Source organism: Heterodontus francisci, chromosome 42 (assembly GCF_036365525.1).
Source record: "Heterodontus francisci isolate sHetFra1 chromosome 42, sHetFra1.hap1, whole genome shotgun sequence".
In the NCBI taxonomy this organism is placed as follows: domain Eukaryota; kingdom Metazoa; phylum Chordata; class Chondrichthyes; order Heterodontiformes; family Heterodontidae; genus Heterodontus; species Heterodontus francisci.
This window is the reverse complement of record NC_090412.1, coordinates 2,396,028-2,421,534: the sequence shown is the minus strand read 5'-3', so window position 1 is coordinate 2,421,534 and position 25,507 is coordinate 2,396,028. Positions and strand designations below refer to the sequence as shown.

At 41.4% G+C, this 25,507-nt stretch overlaps 1 protein-coding gene across 8 annotated transcripts in view; it reads left to right on the top strand.

Annotated features, from left to right (window-relative positions):
- Positions 1-25,234, top strand: part of LOC137355388 (serine-rich coiled-coil domain-containing protein 2-like) — a 636,521-nt gene extending 611,287 nt beyond the window's left edge. For 7 of the 8 annotated variants that reach the window (XM_068020385.1, XM_068020383.1, XM_068020384.1 and 4 more), the window contains one exon: positions 6,251-25,234. In XM_068020385.1, coding sequence (XP_067876486.1) covers positions 6,251-7,198 — 948 coding nt within the window. In that variant the 3' untranslated portion in view covers positions 7,199-25,234. The remainder of the gene's footprint in view (positions 1-6,250) is intronic. The other variant, XM_068020390.1, reaches the window with a different exon arrangement.
- The last annotated feature ends 273 nt before the right edge of the window (positions 25,235-25,507 follow it).

The window sequence follows — 25,507 nt, the reverse complement described above, 5'->3', positions numbered from 1 at the left end:
TAAAATAGTTCTCTGGCAGTTCCAAGACTGACAGCAGTGAACTTTACGCAAAAAGCAAATCTACAATAACAGAATTTAAGCTAATTAAACAGTCTAATTTTATTGCCTTAATTGCTAATTTTCTAATAGATTTTGAGTGATTGGAATTGAACAGTTCATTGTGAGATTTTTACAACACTGCGCAAAGTAGTTACCATCATTCATGGGGCGATTCCGTCCAGGGAAAGGTGACATAGTTATAACAAACTAGTGATGATTATAAAATTTATCCTCCGACACTTCAGTTGAAATTCTTCAAGTGTGTGTTCTCATCAAATTTATTCCACCCAGACACTACTGGGAACAGTGTAATTAAAAGGGAAGTTTCATCACCTTTAAGAAGCAGCTGGCATTCCTGCATCTAAACACTGTCTGGTCACAACAGCTGGAAACTAGACAGTGAAGTGAGGACAGAAGATGGGATGAGGACTCTAGGGTGAGTCAGTCTGTGATAGAAGTGGCTCTTGGGTGGAGCAAAAGTTCTTTTTTTCATTGAACTTTGATAGCAGGTAAAAACCCCTTTTGTTTCAATATAATTCAATCAGTTGAATCTTTATGGATTAAAAGATAAACTGAGTGAAATTGGAAATAAAACAATGTGTTAGATACACACAGCAACTCTGTCAACATTTAAGATTAAGCTTTCAGCTGTGCTTCTATATTGAGTCTCAAATATGAGCATCACAAAAATATTTATGAAACAGTTAGGAGTATTGCATACAGTTTTGGTCCCCTTGCTTGAGGAGGGATGTAGTTGCATTGGAGGCAGTTCAGAGGAGGTTCACTCGATTGATTCCAGAGATGAGGAGTTTGTCTTATGAAGAGAGATTGAGCAGTTTAGGCCTTTACTCTCTAGAGTTTAGAAGAATGAGAGGAGATCTAATTGAGGTATATAAGATGATTAAGGGGATTGACAAAGTAGACGTAGAAAGGATGTTTCCTCTGGTAGGGCAATCTAGAACAAGAGGTCATAGTTTTAGGATAAGGGATAGCAGATTTAAAACAGAGATGAGGAGAAATTACTTGACTCAAAGGGTCATGAGTCTGTGGAATTCACTATCCCAGAGTGCGGTGGGTGCCGGGACATTGAGTAAATTTAAGGAGGAGATAGACAGATTTTTAATTAGTAATGGGTTGAAGGGTTATGGAGAACGGGCAGAAAAGTGGAGTTGAGGCCGAGATGAGATCAGCCATGATCGTATTGAATGGCTGAGCAGACTCGAGGGGCTGAATTGTCTACTCCTGCTCCTAGTTCGTATGTCAGCACTATAAGAATGACCACTGTCAGAACTCAGTTCTGTCGTGAGAATGTCATAAACAGTTATTCTTTAAATTGTTCTCAGTTTAAAAACTCTCAGAAGGCTTAATCTGGCATCTGCTATAACTGCTGTTACAAAACCATCTGTTTATAAGCAGCAAAGGCTTATGTTCCCACTGTTGATCACAAGAAATTAAGCAGCTAAGAAGTCCCTATAAACAGTAAAGCTTCAGAGCATTCATTCTGATTGTTTTGTTTGATTCACAAATGTGGCAGTCAGGGAGTATTTATTTTCAACAACAATAACAACTTTAATTTTTACTGTGTTCCTTGTATGAGAGGTACCTACAGGAGTTTTACAAAATGGAGGAGTGATGGTAGGTACTGAGCAAAAAGGGAGGGTGACAAAGTTAAGGGCAGCAAAGACAGGGTTGAAGAGGCTTTTGAAAGCAAAGAGGGAGGTGGTGTGGGATCTGGAGAGGCAGTTCCAGACACTCTGACTGAAGAAGCAACTATAGAGAGAGTGGGGACAAGAAGTAACCAAGTGTCTGAGCACTGAAGCGTACGTGCAAGCATGTACAGCTGGAGGGGAGCAGTGAGATACAGTGAAACTTGGCCATGGAAGGAGTTAAAGGGACAATTATTATCTTGTACAGCTGGAGGGGAGCAGTGAGATACAGTGAAACTTGGCCATGGAAGGAGTTAAAGGGACAATTATTATCTTGTACAGCTGGAGGGGAGCAGTGAGATACAGTGAAACTTGGCCATGGAAGGAGTTAAAGGGACAATTATTATCTTGAAGTCAAGTCACAATTTCTTCTCTTTTGGGCGGAGTAATTGGGATCTCTTATACAGTTGAAGCCACTTAACTTAAGGGAGGGATACAGGCATGTTGTCTCGCAGAAACACATGTCAACTCTCAGGATAAATTCGGTAAAACTGAGTTTTACTGCAAAAGGATTCCCAGATAAATGTGACTTCAGGTACAATATAACGGTCTACTATTTGACAAAACCAATTCTTATCCATCCTTTTATAAAGACAGAGATGCCTACACCATTTTCTTGTGTGATGCTGAGGATATGATTGCACAATATTATTGTCTGAATGCCCTATTCCCACTGACCTCCATTGTCTTCAGCATCCTCATCCTCACTTCCCAATCCCTTAACAGACTTGTCTTCCTCTCTCCCTTTGCAAACTCCTAGCTATATATACAAGTCTTCTCCCACCAAGCATCTTGGACATTTACTGCATTAATGGTGTGATTTGACCTGCGATGTGTACTTGGTGCCAGAGTGCGTAGCCCTACACGTCTGAAGCAGCATCTTCCTCATCCTCATTGGATAAGAGGCAATGACTATTCATCGAAGGCAACACATTTAATTACTTCAAAACATGGTAATGGGCCTGTTCATCAATGGAAATGTGGCTGGTTCCTTCAGGCTCTAATGCAGGGAAGGTGTCAGCCAATTATTTTCATAATAGTTGTAGAGAGTGATTGTGATCCGTAGAAAGTGCTGGACAGTGATGATTAATGAATGAGTTAATCTGATCTGATTGTGCGATTTGCACACACAGTCAGCGAACGATACAGCACAGGAGGCCATTCAGCTATCGTGCCTATGCTGGCTGTTTGAAAGAGCTATCCAACTAGACCCACATCCTTTCTCCTTCTCTGCAAATTTTTGCTTTTCAAGTATTTATCCAATTCCATTTTGAAAGTTACTTCCACCCTTTCAGGCAGCACATCCCAGATCACAACAACTCACTGCGTAAATTTATTTTTCTCATGTTGCCACCGATATTTTGAAAATTACATTAAATCTGATGATCTCTGGTTACCAGCCTTTCTGCTGCCTGAAACATTTTGTCCTTATACATTGCAAGTCAGATCCTTCTCAATTTAATGATCGTTTCAGATTGCGCAAATGAAAGTTTTTCGCGCGATTTCAGACTAAAGCATACTTCATGCTTCGGCTGAAGTCTACAGCATTAATCGGGGATCCGCATTTAAACAGTAGTAATATTCCTTTATAAAAACTCTTGGCAAAGGAGATCACTTCACAGCAGTTTGCATGGAGGAGAGGAAGACATTGAAAGTATGTAGGAAGTTCGGGGTGGGCGGTTGGGGCAGGTGCTGGTGAGGGGTGTTCAAGGCTGCAATGTGGGGTGGTTTAGGGAGAGCAGTCCAGAGGACGGATAAAACGGTGAAAAGCTCTACCATTGCTGAAGTGGGGATTGAGCAGTAAATGAGAGTCTTTTAGGCACTGGGATATGCAGAACACTCAGATGCAGTGGCACAAGATTTAACCTCGGCAGGGCAGTGATAGAATTTTCAGTATTCCCTGTTAGGCTATGAAATTGCCTCACTTATTGTCTTCGGGCAACCTTATCAAAGAAACATTAAATTGTGCATGATCACAACTTGTGCAGGAGATTTTATTCTGAATTTGACACACTTGAAGATGATGCACAGAGTGGGGGAATGCAGTGCCCTGGAGAGTAAGGGTCTCAGAGGAGGGGAACCATCTGCCTGTCCAGCAGCCATGTCATCGGGCGGAGTCTGTCAGTTTCTGCTCGCTAGATTCTTCCTGTCTGAGTTGTCAAAGCCAATGATTCTGCTGGGTATGCTTAACCCAGAGCCAAGCTGGAAATAGCTAATTTAAGAACTTTACAGTGGCAAATTGTAAATTTTTTGTCAATATAAATAGGCCATAATTTGTTGAACAGCATAATGTTCCTTTATGATACCTTCATTTCACATTTCCCAGGTGTTGTGCTATGATAAAACCCTGATACTTAAAATTCAAGACTCCCTCTGTCATGCTTGCTTCCTGTTGTCTCAATTTAGTAATGTGATTGTGCCACTGGTGATGCCTAAAGTGTATCTGTAATGCATGCTTCAAGTACTTTGATAGACAAGGCAATAATCCATGCTATTCAGTCCTCCCACTGTGACACCGTGACCTTGGCCCAGCCACTTTATGGTCTGTTTCAACTTAATGGGCACGAACATGGGATTCACTGATAAATAAGTAAATGTTCACTGATCTGTACTACCTTGTCATATTCACCTTAACAACTGAAAAACCAATTATGCAACAAAAGACCAGAAACTGGTAAGTAAAAGCTATAAGTGCTGGAAATCTGAAACAAAGCAGGAAAATGCTGGAAATATACAGCAAGCCTGCCAGCTGGCTAAAGAGAAAAGATAAGTTAATGTTTGGCTTTAGCCTTTAGTGAGATCTGAAGAAGCCTTGGACCAGAAACGTTAACCTATCTCTTGACAGATGCCATCAGACCTGTTGTGTAATTCCAACATTAAGTCAGAAGAGCACTCTGTAGTGTGACAAATGCTGCAACGCAGATAACGTCCTACTGGAGCTTTTAATGAATGATTCCAAGTCATCTGTTGTGATCTGCATGATGAAGTATTTAATACATACAGATACTCAATACTTCAATATCGAAATCCATGAGAAAAGTTGGAGTTGAACCCTGTGTAAATTGCTTATTTGGCTAAAAATGTAATGTAACTAACTTCTTAGTGGAATGTAACAGCAAAAAAAGACTAGTTATGCCTGATGAGAATGGGCTGAAAGATTGTCAGAACTACTGGAGCCTCCTGTACTCTTGATTAACCTCTCCTCAGTCAGGAATCATAGATCTATATGCCCAGTTTTGTCAAGATTATTTGGGAATTTGCTTATATAATAGAGTTACAAGGGTCCAATATGTTTCTGAGGCACTTTGAACCCTGGTCTGTCCTCATCTCTGCCTGTGTGTAATTATTCTGAAGTGTTTCTGTGCAAGTGCCAAATTAATCAGATATTAACAAGCCTAGAAATTCAAATGAATTTACATGTAACAGAAGAATTTTAGACTAAGGTTTTAATTTAAGGTGTCAAGGTACAAAAAGAGACAGACAGACATTATTTGATCCTAGTTTCTCCTGACCTGGAGTTTTGAATTTACAAGCACCTGCTAATTTGAAAATTCCCCTGATGAAAACCAATTAGCCTCTAATTGACCTCGGAATGCTCATTTGTGCCAATTAGATTTTGTGGCCTTAAAATGGCAAACTAATTAAACACATCATATTAACATGTTATGCAGTACATGGTTTGGCAATCCTGGTAGTGTATATATGAAAAAATATTTTTGACTTGCCAGGAGCAATGCCACGAGAGATTCACTAGGATTATCAATATGTTTGCATTCTTGGGATGTGGGCATTATTGGAAAGGCTGGCATTTATTGCCTATCCCTTGTTGCCCTGAGTAGATGCTGAGCTGCCGCCTTGGTAGTTGTTTGATGCACCTGAGTGGCTTGCTTGGCTACTTCAGAATACAGTTAAGAGGCACCTATATTGTGAGACTGGAGTCACATACAGGCCAGAGCAGTGAGGACAGCAGGTTTATAGCAGCTTCATGGTCACTTTTACCAGGTTTTCATTTCTAGACTTTATAAAACCAAATTCAGATTCTGTAGTTGCTGTGGTGAGAATTGAATTCATATTCTCTGGATTATTGGTCCAGTAATACAATATAATGATTAAGAATTTCAATTTTCATTTCTCTTGGATCTTTTGAACCATTTAAACTTGTAATGGATATTGTAGACAGTCAGCAAGGCTTGTATGTTACCAGATGTTTAAAACAAATTCTAACATCCATTCTGTGTGCTTCCTTATCATTCAACAGTTACCAAATCCAATGGCTACAAACCTTCCCCCTGCAATCTGCTTCAAAATTTCATTATAATTCTACTGGATGTTTGTTCCAGTTTCATCCAATGTTTGTATCATATGCTTCTCTCAGACCCTTAATTCTACTCCTGCATGGTGTCCGGAAATGCAAAGCAAACCAGCATGACCCGTACGAAGGGTTTTTGTTCTCTGCAAAAATGAAATGCAATTAATATGTTCTAAAATGCTTTTTTTTCCAACAGCCTCCAATACTACAGCCTTCCAGCCACATATGCAGCTCCAAAGAACGCAGCATGGAAAAAGTAGCAAAAGCAGTCCGTATCGAGGACCACAGTAGGTGTATAGAGAGTGTGTCATGTGAAAGTTACTGTCAAACCAACCAAAATGCAAAAGCTGCTGTTTCTTCAGTGACAGATTCAGATAAACTCAGCTTCCTTCACCCCACCCCACAGAGGAGTGGAGACTCTAATGACAGACCTATCCAAGAACAGCCAGTGTACAATAAGACCAGACCGAATCTAAATGTTCCACCAAAGGAACATGGGCATATTCAGGTTTCAGTGCAGCAGGCCAGTTTACCTAGCTCTTCAATATTTAAAGAAGAATCTACAAGTAAAGACTACCGGCCCAGGTTTGCTTTTAGACAGTGTGTACCTTCCAAGGATCTGAGTGTCAAATCAAAGATCCAGACTTCAATAGTGAAGTCGTCTCTACTCTCCAAGCCTAGAAAAAGTGCTGCTGCCGTCTCTCACAAAGAATTTTTACCTGTAGAAAGTCCAGTTCAACCTCCTATAAGTGATCAAAAGGAATTAGAACATCAACTCCGGCTACCAGTACCCGTAAACCTTTCATCACAAAAAGACGATCAGCAAAAGAGAAAGTCTAAACTCCCGCCATCCCTGTCTTCACCACTTCTAAACATTAAGACTACAGTCTTTTCAACTAATCCTGCGTCACTTGCCAAGGAGACTCAGCACATCGAACCCAGCGAGCACCAGGATGAATCCTGTTTTGAGATCTTACCGTCCAACAAGCTGCAGAAAAAGCAGTCACACCGAGAAGATCGTTTGCGAAAGGTTCAGGGTTATGACTCCCAACCAGAGAAATCTGCAACCTCTGTCCGGCATTCTCGCCTTCCTCAACCAAAGATGCATGTATCCAGTCCCTCAAACTGCAACTCCCAGGGTTGACTGAAACCTGGTATTAAATATTTCCATTGCAAGATACATTGCAGGATAAGGTTTCATCAATCTAGAACTGGCAACTGTTGATTTTGGCCTAATTTATTTCGCTCGCTATTGACCTGACTCTAAAAAGACAGCTCCTGCAGACTTGACTGATACAATGTTAAAGACTTGGGTATTTGAAGACTCTCGAGACAGTTTATATTTGTAATTTGTGGCCTTTTTCTTTGGAAGAATACAAAACCACAGGTGGGGGAAATTTTGGTCAGAAACGGGGATGATGTGGCCAGGGTGGGATGGGGCAATGGCAGGAGATAATTAACTGTACAGCAGTTTATGAATCTGTAATGACCTGGACATTAATCACTTAGGTGTAAAGGTTGATAGTGGTGTGATGGGCACATTTCTTTAAAACAAATATTGTATTAGTTGTTGAATGATACCATTGTCCTATATTTCAGTTGGTCTGCATGAACATGTTTTAAACAGGAAGACAATAACAGAAGGAGCTTTACAGAGACACTGGTCATCCTATACTAAAATGGCCAGTCTAAGTTCAGCTTTTTTGTTTGTTACCATCAACTTAAGAATATATTTAAGGTAATATTCTGGAGGGTTAGGTTTCTAGAATAAGTAATAAAATACAACTGTGCATTACAATGCCTGGTACAGGAATCATACTTGCTGGATCATCACCAAAAACCTAGTGCTGTTGAGAGAAAGAATGGACATTCTGTCTAATGCATCAATATAAAAAGAGTGAGTAGACAATTGTGCTTCAGGTAGGCTTGCCAGAATCTCTGAAGATAACGGAAAGGAACAGTATAGTCCTTTCAAATTGAACTGACATGGAGCACCCGTCCATCTCTGGGTTGGGAGAGAGACAATATTAAGATTATTTAATGGAAAAGGATTAGTTGTGTTCTTCATCCATGTAATAATTGTGCATGAGGGTTCTTCAATGTAATGGTTTGCTGTGCAGCAGCCACTTGCCAACAAATATATTGCCTCGATGGTTAGTTACTAATTATGTATTTTCATTACCATATAAATGGTGCCATGGGTCACAGCACTGACCTTTCACCCCAATAGATCTGCGTATAAATTCAGGCCAGACTCACTCGATGAAGGTTTTTCTTCAGCTGCCTCTCTGGTTTTTAATGATCTTCACTGAATCTTTTGGACAGTCTTGCAATCCAGTTCCCAGTAGACACAAGTCCACAGAACAGAACTCTGCACTAATTTGACAGCCTCTCTCAGAAAGGTTATACAAACAGATGGTGTGGGAATTTAACAATCCCTTACTGATTTTCCAAGATCACTGATGTGCTGGACAAACTGTATCTGACTTTGGAACCATGTTGCTATGCCATGATTTTGGCATGCTTCATCTTGGGCACAACATTTATGTATGCTGCACACTGGTTGTGATGGCAGAGAGAAGTGTTGTCTCATTCACATTGTGAAATGAAACCGTAATAATTTTAGGAAGGACCAAGATGGTTTGCAATTGTTGAGTCTAAACACCAAAAATTCTGTGATTAATTTGTTGACATGACTACCTCCTGGGGTGGTATTTGGCAGTATCTGATCATCACTTCTCAACAAGGTCATTCCCTGTAGTATTGAGCCAGTGGTTTCAGATTGTCTACATTCAATTAGTAAATCTGATATAAAGCAGAAATGTAGCCCTGGCCCTGCTCACAGAAATCACATGAAACTTGTGACCTCAGCTTCAAACAGCAAACCAATTTCTTAAAATGGTAACTTTTACTTCGGGATTGCAGGGAAAGAAAGGCAAAATCTACAATTCCCATTACACCGGACTTGGCAAATTGTTCTTGGGTTTCATGGAAGATTTCACACGTATTATGGAAATATGTTGTGCTGTTTCAAAGCAGCAGTCCATGTTAACATACATGTCTTGAATCTCACACATACTTTGGACACATGGTGTGGGGTGATGGTGAGCTTTCCTCTTCTTTAGTTTTTAGTGAAATTCCTTTCAGATTTTGGTATATGTAACAAATGGAAGTAGCTTTCAACCATTAATGAGAGCTAGCGGTGGGAGTAAACGGTCACTGTCTCTTGCTATGTTTATATTGTTGCCAACACGTTTCAGGCAGAGGAAATCTACTAACCTACCCCAACCACACCAACACATCTGCTCCTGAACCAATCTCATTACAACCACTGAGAAAGTTCACCCCCACACCCTATTTTTGCATTTGTAAATATTTTGCTGATGCAGGTCACATTTAGCAAACTCTTTTTTTTGTAGTGGGAATGGTATAATATATTATTTAAGTTCAGTTTTGTTTAATACACTGGATGCAAGCTGCAGACTCAGAGTGATATAATCTGATTGTAAAGTCAGAGAAATTTCAGCATAGAAGAGGACCAGTCAGTCCTTCAGTCTGTGCTAGTGCTAGCTCCACATTACAGCTTATCCACCCTGCTCTCACCCACCCTGCTCTTTTTCTACATCTTTTACTATTTATCATAGATGCCATGGACTTCTCCTATAAGTATAGTTCTTGCTTAAAAATATGGCCCAAATGTAAAGTAAAACTGATATATATGACAAAAGTTGAGATACTGTAAAGGTCCATCCAGGCTTAAAATGTCATCACTTGACAATTGGAACTGCATGAAGTTACTGGTATACGTAAACAGCAGTGGTAAGTGTATATTATGTCAATTCTAAATTGTTGCCTTTCTGAGTTTCTGTATATACCAGTTAATGTCCTGTAACATTGGACATGGGGAGTTGAGACCAAGTGTAGCCTTCAGCTCAGACTGGGTTAGAACGGGGGGATAATTGGACCAGGGCGTGCAGACACAAGCTCAGTCCCCTTTTGGAAGTCATGCACTCTATTCTTATTTTTATATTCCATTATAAATTCCATAATCCACATTTATAATGGGAAGTGTCAATATAAACTTGTCACACTGTAATCACTCCTGCTAAATGGCACCACAGCACACTCAGATTTTTAATATATTCATAGATGTAATTACATACATAGCGTGTATATGTATAATATATCTCAATACAGGTGTTCATGAAGAGTTGAGTTACATATTGCCCAGGTCGTTGCGGATTTATAAGTTGCTAGGTATAATCAATTCTGTGTCAAACGTGTACTGCTTTGTCCAAGTGCAATATATACTGTTGTTAATAAGAAAATGAGGTATAGAGAGTACTCATATGTATATGCAAAATTAATTATCAACTAAATCTTTGAAGCTGCATACTAGATAAAATGAATAAGGAGTTGCACTTTAAATGATTCTATGTGTCATACAGTTGTGCCTATGCTGAACAAGTGGTACCAACCCCGACGTGGGATTTATAAGTTTTCTGCTTTCGTTTTCTGAAATGCTTGTTACTTTGAGTGGTAAGTGCTGTTTTCATTGCGCAATAATGTGGGGACTCACTGTACTATTGATTACTCCCATCACGTGGCTCCTGTTTTAGTCAAGAGACTGACAACATTCAGCTCTTCCACTGTGTTGCACATTTTGTGTTGATCGCTGTTCTCCAGAATGGAAACTGAAATCCGGGTCTAAACATGGAAACCTGGAGAGGGACGGGTGGAATAAAAAGATTGTACTCGTGCTGGTAGCTGTTTTAATTCATGTGAATATGAAACATAAACTAAACCCACATCACCCATGAGTTATTTCCATTTCAGTGTCATTATTTAAAACAAGCAAAACATCATAGAGTTAGCCCATTGAGTCTCTTGTGTGCAATCCCGTCAGTCCCATTCCCCTGCTCCATCCCTTTAGCCCAGCAAGTTTATCTCCCTCAATGCCCATCCAATTTCTTTTTGAAATCATTGATCTTCCACCACCCTCTTCCTCACATCCTTCCTGTATCTCTAGCCTTTAATTGATGCAACGACGTGTCTGGGTCCAGGAGAGATTTCTCTTGTGTATTCTTACTGCCAAAATGTTTTTACTGCAAAAATGTTTTTTATAAAGACATTTATGATATTGCTGCAAATAACAGAGAATCTTTCCCCAGATTTCGCTGCCAAAATTCAGCCCAGTGTGAGAAAAATCGCAAACTACCTGCTTCCCAAATGTACTGTGGTGGCAGACTTTGAGGTGTTGTTCCAAAGTTCTGCTGTTTTGGTGTCCCAGCCAAATTCCTTTACCAACACCACCAAAAAAGTTGGTTCATTTCATTGTTATTTGTGGGATCTTGCTGTGTGCAGGATGGGTTCAAAGTAATGCATTGTAATGTGAAGCACTCTGGAGTCTTTTCTAAGAGACATCATAATGTGTCATATAAATGCAAGCTTTTCTTCACCGTTACATCTAAATGAGAACTGTAACACAGCATCCTTAATATAAGTAACACTTGTTCTAATGTCAAGATTATTTGATTTGATAAAATAGACTACATAGATGAGAAAGAAATGATTTAGACTTCTGATAGTGTTCAAATTTAATTTATTATAAAACTGTCTGGCAGAAATGGTAACGGTAGCATTCAGCTTTGATCCTAACTGTTTACCTGAACTATCTGTCAGCTTGAAGCATGAATCAGGATTTTCTTGGAAAAAAATTGCATTTCTATTACCCCATCATTTTTTTCCTACCTGTCTTTGATATGGTGTGAAAGGGCTGGGCTGGGCAGTTACCAGGGTCACTGATGTTACCCATCAGATCCATTTACAGAAATGTAATCTCAGATTTACATTTTCCCTCCCACTCCCCCTTCCCTCCTCTCCCCACAGAGAAATAGAGGTAATACTGTACCAAACTGTTCTCTGTCCCTCTTAACCAAGCAGAAGCAATGAAATGCATTTCAAAAATGCTACTTTTTAAAAAAAAAAACTTTCTTGACTATTTGTGGTCGTGCTAAAGGAGCAGGTACCTCCCCGCACTCCCCTTCCAATATGTCCCAATGGGTAGATGTGACCTAGATCCCTGATGGAAATGACCCAGTTCAGACTGGCGCACTCAACTGTTCAGCAGTCATCAGTGAACAGCCCAGTTCTCAGGTTGTCGCTGCCTTTGCTGCAGTGTGTGTGTGTACACAGTGACATTTTGACAGGGTGGAAATCCTAGATATTTTGTGTTGTGTCTTGCAATGTTTGGATTTTTCTCAGCTAGCTAGATTTCTTGCCTGGACTGAGAGAAGAGAATGAGCAGTCGGAAGGAAGGTAAGAAACTCTTTAGCAATTAATGAATATTGACAAAAGTTAATTTGCTCAAACCAGGAAATGAAAGATTAATTAGTTCTGGGCTGAAAATAGAGTAAACAGTTTGTCAACTCAGTATTTAAGCGTCTAATTACAGGAACCTGTACAGAAAGCAGCAGGAGAGTCATTACTGCTGACCCTGCACTGCCTGGCACCTGTCACTCTCAGCCTGACCCCCCCTCTCCCCCACCCCCCCCCCCCTCCCGCAACTCCGTCTGACCTCCCTCATTCTCCCTTGTCCCCACTGCTAATAGTGGGAGAGTCTTTGTTCTTCCAATGTTCTCAATTGCGATGAATGCACAATCCTGATAGCAGCACACCACAGTCAGAGTCCCCTGTCCTTCAGAGAAGGTGAGGTATGTGGAGAATGAACATTTCAGGTGTTGTTTGTAAACCAACCCAAAATCTTCAACTGGGATTCTTCTGTGGTGAGGGAAAGCAGTGTCCGGAAGGCCTTTTCTCACTATGCCAACATTAGAATAGTTAGGTGCTTGATGGCCGGCATGGACATGATGGGCCGAAGGGCCTGTTTCTGTGCTGTATAATTCTATGACTCTGACCTTACAGAACCAAACAGCCAGACACTACTCTTCAGTTCCATCTTGTGTAAAATGGGTTTCAGGCTAAAACCATTATTCTAAATCTATATGAAGGCAGTGGAACATGGCAGGTGATCTGGCTGAGAGTCCACAACATGAGCTCCAAAGCTGATTATTGTTAAAAGCTGTATATCTTTGCAAGGTATATGGTGTGACCACATTACTTAACCACCCAAAGACTTAGGTCCTCTGACCCACTTACACCACCTCCATTCAGTTCCTTCCGTGATTCGAGTCTCAGCTATATACCAATGCTGAACAAAGCTTGTAAAGTAAAACCAACATGTAAAGTATAAAGTTTGAACCAACATCTTACAAGCCAGGAAGTGAAAGGCAATTCAATCTGATTTGAATTTTAGTGGGATCTAGTTTTGAATCGACAAAATAGGTGTGTGTTTGATGCTGAGTTGCTGCAACCATTTAAATTCCAGGTTTTAAGTTGGTGTGGATCTAAACTCCCACCTATTTGTGAAGACATGGCTTTTGATTCAGTGATGTTCACAGTCACAAAGTGAGACATTTCTCTCCTGTACTCCACATCTGGTTAATGTTAACACATTCTGACTGCAAATCTCACTCCAAGCAACCTGTTAGCCCTCTAATGTACTACAAATATATTTAATACAACTGAGCTTGTACTGAGAGTATTGTTTGGCCGATGGATGGATTATTCACTGATGTCTTTACACAGGAGCTGCCATGTCTTCCAGTGTTCTGCATAGTTGTGAAAACATAGAAAGAAAGACTTACATTTATATGGTGCCTTTCACAACGTCAGGACATCCTAAAGTGCTTTACAGCCAGTGGAGGAATTTTGATGTGTAGTTACTGTTGTAATGTGGGAAACAAATTCTGGAAATGTGTAAGGTTAGGTTGTAATGTGAGAGAAATTAAGGACAAAGGTCACAGAATGAGATGTAAATATTCCAGCAGGCACACTGGGAGTAACATGCTTATTTCTATTCCTCCTCCATAAAATAAAATAGAATTAAAGGCTTGACTCTTTGAAGAGGACCAGGTAGTGACTACTGAAGCAGATCCCAAATTGTGACCCCACTCGATTAAGCTGCACTGAGAAACAATGGTGAGAATAAGTGCTGGCCAGAACCAGTCTAGATCATCCTGAAACTAAAGCCATGAAGAATAGTGGTTTTCAGAAAGGGTGTCAGATGGGGAGACGGTTGCAATTATTGGTTGTGAGCTGAAGTTGGGAATGGTGAATTTGGAAAGCTGTGGTCAGTTTCGGTTATTTCATTGGCGGTGATATGTAATCTCATAATAGAATTCCCATTGACTACTGGGAGTGCAAGAAAGCAATAATACAATTTGTAGCAAATCACTGCATGCAGTACTCACATTGACCTTGAGTTGGAGTGTGAAAGTGGCTCCCATTACTGTCAGGCAGCAGAAGCAGCCCACAACAGGGCTTTCAGGACTGAGATGAGGAGAAATTTCTTCACCCAGAGAGTGGTGAACCTGTGGAATTCGCTACCACAGAAAGCAGTTGAGGCCAAAACATTGAATGTTTTCAAAAAGGAGTTAGATATAGCTCTTGGGTCTAAAGGGATCATGGGGTATGGGGCGAAAGCCGGAACAGGCTACTGAGTTGGATGATCAGCCATGATCATAATGAATGACGGAGCAGGCTCGAAGGGCCAAATGGCCTACTCCTGCTCCTATTTTCTATGTTTCTCAAACTTTTTGGTTCTGAGACCCCACCCCTCCTGTATTCTAAAAATTCCTCGGAACTCCTGTAACAAAAATATTTTTCTCTGTATAAAAAATAGTTATACAATTAAATGTTATTTTTGTTTTATATACTTAATGTGAAACTTGCTGCTGGTGTTGTGCACCAGATGGAGGTTCTGGTGAGGAGTGTAGTCATAAGAACATAACATAAGAAATAGGAGCAGGAGTAGGCCCTTCGGCCCTTCAAGCCTGCCTCGCCATTCATAAGATCATGGCTGATCTGCCCCGGACCTCAATTCCTCTTTCGTGCCAGCTCCTCAGAGACCTCAACTCCCCAATATTTCAAAAATCTGTCTACCTCCACTTTAAATACTTTCAGTGATCTAGCCTCCACAACTCTCTGGGGTGGAGAATTCTAGACATTTATCACCCTCTGAGAAAAGAAATTCCTTTGCATCTCAGTTTTAAATGTGTGTCCCCTTATTCTGTTTGAGATTCCCCCACTAGTGGAAACATCTACCCTGTCAAGCCCTCTGAGAATCTTGTTCGTTTCAATAAGATCACCCCTCATTCTTCTAAACTCTAATGAATAAAGGTCTAACCTGTTTAGCCGTTCTTGATAAGTCAACCCTTTCATCCCAGGAATCAGCCTAGTGAATCTCTTTTGAACTGCCTCCAATGCCAGTATATCCTTCCTTAAATACGGGGACCAAAACTTTACACAGTGTTGCAGCTGTGTGTAGTGAAGCTCAGTTGCTGGCTGTTGGCTGAATCGAGTGGTTGTGGTGTTCAAGCATGGGCTTAAAAATTCATTAGGTAGAGAGGATTATGCAAGGCACACATTGTACACATTCTCTGGTTATTTTTGGCAAATCCCAAGTGGACCATGGACCCCTCCCCCCCGGCCCCCGTTAAGAAGCTATGACCCAGAATACCTTGTGACATAACCTTGCTCACTCATAGCTGGAAAACCAAACTTAGTCCATCTATAAACTGTTTCCTCACAAACCACCTGTGGCAGATGGAGGAACAACTTGATAACGAGATCCTTTCAATCTCAAAAAGAGCCTGATGGAGGGAGCTTGTGAAAGACATATAGAGGCCTCCTGGAGATGGGTAATAAAGATGAATTTACCAGAATTACTCACACTTGAAGAACAAATTTAAAAATAACACTTAACAGGATACAAATAATAAAAGCTGAACAGTCCTTTCAAAGACTTCAGGGCAGGAGAAGCCAGGTTCTGGGTGTGAAGGGCAAGTTTGGGATTGAAATTGGGAGCTATTTTTTCACACTAAGCATGATCAGTTAGAGTTGCCTGCCAGGTTGGGTTGGGAAGGTCAGGGCATGGGACTCATGTAAAAAAACAGCTGGGTACTGTAATGGGGAGATCAAATGGATGGAAGAGCCTCCTTCATCTGAAGGCTGTTTGTTCACTCCCGAGACTAACAAGTACCAGGTACCAACTCCCGCAGCATGACTGACAACTCCTGAACATCCTGGATAGATACCAAAGAACAGACCCTCTCAGATGCACAAAAACAAAACAGGCACAACCTACAGCACCTAACCAAACAATTCTCCCCATCAAGTTCGAGGGACCAGCAAATGCATAGTCCATCACTGCATGCTCTCCAATGAGTTAAGAGCAATTATTGATGAAATGAACACTGTAGTGACAGCTGCCCCTCGGCATTTTCGAGAGCTACTGCATGCTATTTCACAATGCGCAGTAGAGAAAGGTCACTGCATTCAACTGGAACTTCACTCATTACACGAGTCCCTATTCAACTGTAACACACAGACCAGCTGCACGTTCTATGAATAGAGCACTAAATATCACTTTTTTTTAACTCATGAGGGAGACCTGTGCAATTCGCTGCTCCGTGTGTCACGTGTTGTCCTTCATTCATATTGATTTGGTTTTGACAGCGTTGGTTTGGTTTGTCTGGTAGCACTAATGCCTCTGACCCAGAAGGTTATGGATTCAAGCCCCACTTAATCTAGTCTGACATGTCAGTGCAGTGAGAGCACTGCATTGTTGGAGGTGCTACACCGCAGATGAAAAGAAGAACAAGACCACACGTATCTGTTCAGCTAGATGTTAAAAACTGTGATAGAAAGACAATAGCATTTGTCTCCTGGAACTCTGCAATATTCTTTACATAAACCGATCTTGTGATGGCATTCCTATGCATAATTCTCAATTTACAACAGCAAATCGGGAGACAGAATTTGATTGTTAAGGAGAATGTAAAGGGGGGAATCAAGTGGCACATTGAAAAGGAAATTATTAAACCACATTCCTTCCATTATCAGCACTTCCATTATTTCAATCAAGTGATAATCCCATTGTCAGGCACAAAGAGCTGCTGATGAATTCTTCTATATTAGTCAGTATCTCTTGTCAAGAATGTATACACTTTGTTAATTACACTGAAACAGGCCATTCGGTTTAACTAGTCCATGTCGGTGTTAATGCTCCGTATGAGGCTCCTCCCACTGTACTTCATCTCATCCTATCAGTATATACTTTTATTCCTTTCTCCCTCATGTACTTATCTAATTTCCCCTTAAGTTTATGGCATGCACAATGACAAAATATACAAACATATTTAGTTATGGTTGTTAAGTATCATCAATATGAATGGGTCTGTATTGGAAATGTACCATTAGGCAAAATAGCCCAAGCTGTCTGGGACAAGGCAGAGTCCAGTCTGAACTTGCAAATAAACTAACTGTCTGTTTGTAAAAACAGGCTTTATGAATCTATATGAATCACATTAGGAGTGCAAAGGATTTCCGAATTCATGCTGGTTGGACAGCCAGGCAGCTTGCCGCCGCCTTCATTTATTCATGAAATCCAAGCATTTGATAAACTGTACAAGTAAACAAACTCACCGCCTGAGGGTGGTGAGGAGTTTGTACACCCTGGAGTGACAGATAACCGTGCCCCTCTCTGCATCACATCATTTTGTCAGGTTTAGTTCCTGTGTGGTTTAGGGAACGAATGGATATAAAGTTGCACTCATATCAGATCATTATGCAGAATTGAACTTGTGTAGCAGGGAGCAGCTGTTAATATTGGGATGCTGTACCAGGTACCCATCTTGGGAAGAAAATGGAAGTACAAGAACATTAGGATAAATTCAGTTTTTACATTTTCAGACTTAAGGATTTCAGAGATTTCTGTTATCATTGGGAGCTGAAATTCCAAGGCTAATTTATTAAAAATGCACTTCCATATTTGTTAAGCATAGAGGAAATTCCACCCCCCCCCCCACTCCCCATTGTGTGAGAAGAAACAATGTGATGTTAAGGTTGCCGTTTATTTGCATATTATTTGCTTCATTACATCAGTGACAACTCTCAAAGTCCTCAATTGACTGCAACGCTTTGGGACATTCTAAGGCAGTGAAAGACGTTATAAAAATGCAAGTTTCTTCCCTTTCTGTAGTTACCTTTACATAAGTCAGGCCAGGACTGCAGCAAATATTTCACAGACACAATCAGCTGAATGAAATGAAAGCACCATCAGTTCTGATCGAGGCCATGCTGAGGTTTCACTCATTCTATGTCTTACTAGGACAAAGTACTTAAACTGTTGTGTTCCAGCAATGCTCTGATTTAAATCATCAAACTGTTAAAAAGTCTCACGTATGAATTGTGAGAATTTGACCACCTTTAGGGCTTTGAAAAACCATAGAATGGTTACAGCATGCAAGAAGGCCATTCGGCCCGTCGTATCTGTGCTGGCTCTCTGCAAGAGCAACTCACCTAGTCACACTCTCCTGCCTTTTCACCATAGCCTTGCAATTTTTTTCTCTTCAGATAATTATCCAATTCTCTTTTGAATGCCTCGATTGAAGCCTGCTTCCACCACACTCTCAGACAGTGCATTCCAGATCCTAAACACTCACTGAACCTGCCTCCACCACACTCTCAGTGCATTCCAGATCCTAAACACTCGCTGAAGCTGCCTCCACCACACTCTCAGACAGTGCATTCCAGATCCTAAACACTCACTGAAGCTGCCTCCACCACACTCTCAGTGCATTCCAGATCCTAAACACTCGCTGAAGCTGCCTCCACCACACTCTCAGACAGTGCATTCCAGATCCTAAACACTCACTGAAGCTGCCTCCACCACACTCTCAGTGCATTCCAGATCCTAAACACTTGCTGAAGCTGCCTCCACCACACTCTCAGACAGTGTATTCCAGATCCTAAACACTCACTGAAGCTGCCTCCACCACACTCTCAGTGCATTCCAGATCCTAAACACTCGCTGAAGCTGCCTCCACCACACTCTCAGGCAGTGCATTCCAGATCCTAAACACTCACTGAAGCTGCCTCCACCACACTCTCAGACAGTGCATTCCAGATCCTAAACACTCACTGAAGCTGCCTCCAGCACACTCTCAGACAGTGCGTTCCAGATCCTAAACACTCACTGAACCTGCCTCCACCACACTCTCAGGCAGTGCATTCTAGATCCTAACCACTCGCTGCGTAAAAAGGTTTTTCCTTGTCGCCATTGCTGCTTTTTCCAGTCACCTTAAATCCGTGTCCTTTGATTCTGGATCCTTCCCACCAATAGGAAAAGTTTCGCCCGAGCTCCTCGATCCAGACCCCTCATGATTTTGAACACCTCTATTAAATCTCCTCCTAATCTTCTCTTCTCCAAGGAGAACAGTCCTAGCTTCTCCAACCCATCCACGTAACTGAAGTTCCTCATCCAAGGAACCAGTCTTGTGAATCTTTTCTGCACCCTCGCTAATGCCTTCATATCCTTACTAATGTGTCATGCCCAGAACTGGTCACAATTCTCCAGTTGAGACCGAATCAGTGTTTTATACAAGTTTGTCATAACTTCCTTGTTCTTGTCCTCTATGCCCCTATTTGTAAAGCCCAGGATCCCATATGCCTTATTAACCGCTTTCTCAACCTGCCCTGCAACCTTCAATGATTTATGCACATATACCCCCAGGTCCCTCTGCTCCTGCACCCCATTTAGAATTGTACCCTTTGTATTGCCTTTCTTTGTTCTTCCGACCACAATGAATCACTTCAGAATTTTCTGCATTAAATTTCATCTGCCACTTGTCTGCCCGTTTCTCCAACCTCTGTATGTCCTCTTGAAGTTTATCACTATCCTCTTCACAGTTCTCATTATTTCCAAGTTTTGTGTCATATGCATATTTTTAAATTGTGCCCTGTACACCCGAGTCCAGGTGTTTAATATATATCAAGGAATGTCAGTCTCAATTTCCCCAGCTGCAATCTGGCTAATTTAATTCCAGTTAAACTTTGTTCTTTTCCTTGAAATATTTCCACCGCACCACCCCCCCCCCCCCCCCCACCACAACTTCTTGTCCTCGTCATGTTCTAAAATGTGAATAAGAATAATTAAATTTTGTAAGTTATTTTTTCTGCTTTAACAACTTTTTCACCCAAATGGAGAGTTGAGAAATCTCTGGTCAGATTTATGGCAAAGGAATTCTGTTATGTGTCTTGACCTTTTCTCTTTGTTCCCCTTTCCTATGGGGAAAAGCTCACTTTTCCCACACTGTCTCCTCCTTGCAGGAGTTTAACATTTTCAAAGTCACAGCCGTAGACCAGAGTCCTATCATTCAGTGGTCCCACTGAGTCCCCTGCTGCTACCAAATTGCACCAGCTATTGCGGTTCGCAACGTGAGGTTTTTCTGCCTGCCTGCATAATTAGCGGGTGATGGGCAGTCATATGCCAAGGGATGCACAGTGGCGATTACAGCCATAGAGTCATTGTTGTTGTCCGTCCTTCGAAGTGAAGATGACCATGTCCATCATCTCGGGTGTTTGTTAAGGTTTCAGTGGGTAAGTAGGTGACTGCTAAGGCCGATCTGTGCCTGAAAGATTGTGCTGCAAATGGGGCAGGATAGCACAGATGATTGAGTTTTGGCTGAGCTGCTGGCTTGGGATTTCTCCTTGTGTTTTCTCTCTATCTCTGATATGTGCTTGCTTTCAAAGGAGGCTGCAGCCTTTTTTATTTTGTTGCTCCATGTGCAGCGATCTTGGGCGAGCTTCTCCCAGGATTCGAGATCGGTATCAAAACTACTAAACAAAGCCTTCAGAGTGTCCTTTTAGTACCTCCTTTGACCGCCATGAGAACGCACCCCAGACTCAAGCTCTGCATTGAAGATTTGCTTTGGTATGTGAGTGTCAGGCATTCTGGCTACCTGACTCAGTTGTGACTGTCTCAATATGGCGTGAATGCTTGGCATGCCAGCTAGGGTGAGCACCTCAGTGTCTGATATTTTTGTCCAGCCACCTGATCTTCAGAAGTTTCTGAAGGCAGCTCAAGTGAAAGTGGTTGAGCTTCTTGACATGACGCTGGTACCCAGTCCAAGTCTCTCATGTGTAGAGCAGAGTGGACAGGACTATTGCTCTATGGACTTTCAGTTTGCTTGGCAGACTTCCTCCTCTTCATTCCCAGACTAATGTTCACAGTCTACCGAAGGCTATGCTTGCCTTGGCAATTCTTGCATGTCTCGTCATCGATATAGACAGTTCAAGAGAGTGTGTGCTGCTGAGATGAGTGAACCTTTCCGCTGCTGACAGGTTCTGGTCGTGGACTGAAATGTTGGGCTTGAGATATAGGGCTTTCCTGGAGCAGGCAGGTAGATTACTTCAGTCATCTTCATGCAGATTGTAAGGCCGAAATTGTCACATGGATTAAGAACAAGTCCATGCTACATTGCATGTCCATCTCTGAACCAGCAACTAGTGCAGAGTCATCGGCAAACAGGAAATCGTGAAGTATATCCTTGAAGACTTTGGATTTTGCCATCTCAGATTGACCAGCTTCCTGTCCATGCAATATCTGATTTTGATGCCATCATGGAAGACATCGGAGAGCATGGCGGAGAAAAACGTGCTGAAGAGGGTTGGTGCTCGCACACAGCCCTGCTTAACTCCATTAGTGACTGGGAATGGATCAGAAGACTCACCATCATCCAGGACACACGCAAACATGCTGACATTGAACTGTCAAACCATTGTGATAAATTTCTCGGGGAAGTTGAATTTTTCCATAACAGTCCAAAGGCCCTCACAACTTGTGCCAAAGGCCTTGGTCAGGTCAACAAACATGGTGTAGAGGTGTGAAATAAAAACAGGAAGTGTTGGAAATACTCAGCAGGTCTGGCAGCAACTGTGGAGAGAGAAAACAGAGTTAACATATCTCTCCACAGATGCTGCCACACCTGCTATTTCCAGCAGATCCTGTTTTTATTTCAGATTTCCAGCATCCCCAGTATTTTGCTTTTATTGTGGTGTAGAGGTCCATGATCTGTTCTTGGCATTTCTGCTGAGCTGAGTGACTGCCAATGCCATATCCGTGCTTCCTGGCCCTGTTCTGAAACCGCACTGACTCTCTGGCAGCAGATCCTGGTTGAGATGTTGTACTACGTGTTTTAGAAGGATTCTGGCAAAGATTTTGCCAGCCATAGATAGGAGTGAGAGTTCTCTGTGATTGTTGCAAGTTTGCCAAGTTCCTTTCAGCTTGTACAGGTAAACAATCGAGGCATCTTTGTATTCCAGTGGGATGGTTCCTTGCTCCCACATAGTCTGAAGGAGTCATTATGACATAGATGGAGGCCATTCAGCCCATCCAGTCCGTGCTGGCTCTCTAGAGCAATCCAGTCAGTCCCATCCCCCGCTCTATCCCCATAGCCCTACAAGTTTATTTCCCTCAAGTGCCCATCCAATTTCCTTTTGAAATCATCCCTTATCTGCACTTCCATCACTCTCGTAGACAGCGAGTTCCAGGTCATTACCACGGGCTGCGTAAAGAAGTTGTTCTTCACATCCCCCTGCGTCTCTTACCCAAAACCTTAAATCTCTGTTCTCTCATACTTGTAACTCAGATAATGGGAACAGCTTTTGTTTGTCTACTTTATCTAAACATGTCCTAACCTGTCCGTAATCTCGTACATCTCTATTAAATCTCCCCTCAATCTCCTTTGCTTCAAGGAGAACAAACCCAGCTTCTCCAACCTAACCTTGTAACTAAAATCCCCCATCCCTGGAACCATTCTGGTAAATCTCCTCTGCACCCTCTCAAGGATCCTCATATTCTTCCTAAAGTGTGGTGACCAGAACTAGACACAATACTCTAGTTGTAGCCAAACCAGAGCTTTGTAAAGGATCAGCATAACCTCCCTGCTTTTGTACTCAATGCCTCTATTTATGAAGCCCAAGATCCCATATGCTTTGCTTACCACGGTCTCAATATGTCCTGCCACCTTCAATATGCACATGAACCCCCAAGTCCCTTTGTCCCTGCACACTCTTTAGAATCGTACCATTAAGTCTATATTTCTTCTTCCTGTCCCTTCTGCTAAAATGCATCACCTCACACTTCTCTATTAAATTCCATCTACCACTTGTCTTCCCATTCTGCTCGCCTATCTGTTCTGTTGCAGTCACTTTGTATCATCCTCACTTTTTGGCACACCTCCAAGTTTAGTATCATTGTCAAATATAAATATATATATATATGGTCCTAGCACTGACCTTTGGGGAACAGAGTTGAGGCCGAGATGAGATCAGCTATGATAGTATTGAATTGGCGGAGCAGGCTCGAGGGGCTGAATTGCCTACTCCTGCTCCTAGTTCTTATGACCTTATTACTGTCTACCATCCTCCAGAAGACTGAAAAGTAACTATTTACCATGACTCACTGTTTTCTGTCCTTAAGCCAATTTTTTATCCGATTGGATACTGATCCTCCTATTCCATGAGCCTCAATTTTTTAACCAGCCTTTTATGTGATATTTTATTAAGTGCTTCCTTAAAATCCATATTGACAACATCCACCACATTTCCTTCATCACCTTCTCTGTTAATTCATCAAAAAATTCATTTAGTTTAGTCAAGGATGATCTGCCTTTTACAAATCCATGCTGGCTATCCTTAATTAACTCAAACTGTTCCTGTTGATTTTTTCGATGATTATTGTTTTTAAAACTTATCCACCGCTGATGTTAAACTGACTGGCCTGTAGTTGCTAGGAATGTCCTTGCACCCTTTCTTGCATATTTGGCACTCTCCAATCCTCTGACAACTCCTCCATATCTGGGGAAGATTGGCAAGTCCTTCCGCTATCTTCACTCCCATTTTCTTTAGCAACCTGGGATGCAAGCCATCTGACTGGTCCTTCACAAAAACAAGTCAACACTTTGGTCATGTTGAATATTTAGTAAAGGAGATAAACTGCAGACTGCAAACCTCCAGTCACACAAACTGGAAATCTTGCTGTAGCATCAAATTAGTTTTTCTGGATTGTTTGAAAGCGGCATTCTGTTCTCATGGTGCGATGGTCTTTATTCTTGTTTCAGAAGCAAAATTGCTGTTGCTGATTATTCCTGTCAACACTCTCACTACTTGGGTGTGATTCCAAAAAAAAAGTTTACATCTAATTTTAAAGATGTAGTGTTGATTTTGAGTCAAAATTGAAAGCGTTCAGACTTAGCACAGCAGACACTAGATTAATTGAATTTCAGTGTTTTTTTCTATGAATATATATTCTGATTTTGAAATTAAAACAATTAAAGTGGAATCACATTGTGAGTTTCTACACTGTTAACTCTAAAGGCAGTAATATCTTTGTTCAAAGACTGGATAGGGGAAATTGATATTACACAGTGCAATTTCACTCAACATTTAAACACTGTCCTGTTGGCTGTTGTCCTCATATCACTGCTGGCTATTTTGTCGACTCATTGGCAACTTGTTCTAACCCAATCCCTTATTACCATGGTGACCATCACAAGGGATCAAAAGTCCCTGAAATGCACTACACCAGTGGCTCAGCAATGCTGTGTCTTTCGGGATGAAGGCTGGTGACATACATCAACATTTTAACATCAATCTCAGTAAATGATAGCCAGCATTATTGTAAACTCTATTTTGACCATGCTGGACATTGTGTGGGATTGCGGCTGAATTTCTGTTCAGGTGCTATCTCCTCCTCTAGCTCCAGCGCTGCTCCAGATCAGGACAGTATTTGTTGGAGAGAGTCACAGGTACCTGGGATGTGATGGACCTGGTTGGAGACTATAATCATTCATGACTCTGATTAGCATCCTTGGAAACTGTTATTGTTTAGGATCAAGCTTTCACTTTGTTCTGTTGTTCAGAACTTGAGTCAACCCAAAGGTCGTCAGTTAAAGTAGGCAGAGGGTGATGAGCCACTGTCCCAATGCAAGGTGAAGCAGCACATACCACTGTATTGCATTGCTGTATGTCATAATGCAAATTATAACTGTAAAAGAACTGGTTTCGCTATCAAATGCATTGAAAGAATTGTCATCCCAATTTAACATAGATCTACAACAATTTCCATGATATAGCACATTTAACGTGGTAAAATGTCCCAAGGCGCTTAAGAGCAATATCAACAATATACTGTCACTCATTGTCTTCATAAACAATTGAATACGTAATGTTAATTGTCTTATTCTTTATGATTTCTTCAAATTAATAAAGTAGCTCAGGTCACTTCTCTTGTTTGTCTCTGTTCTTTCTCACTCCCTAATGTATAAAAAGGGCTTCGGCTGATCTTTTACATAATTAAGCAGCCAGGACTGAAAAGCATGTAACATGTACAGGCTCAATTAATTGTAAGTGAGCAACATGATGACCTCTGAGGCAAAAGCTCCACGTAAACTGGTGTTGTCTTCTTACACCAACAGGTGTCTCTAACGCACTTTTGAAATATGTCTCAGTTCTGCAGAATTATTCACAAAATCCTGCCATTGTGCCC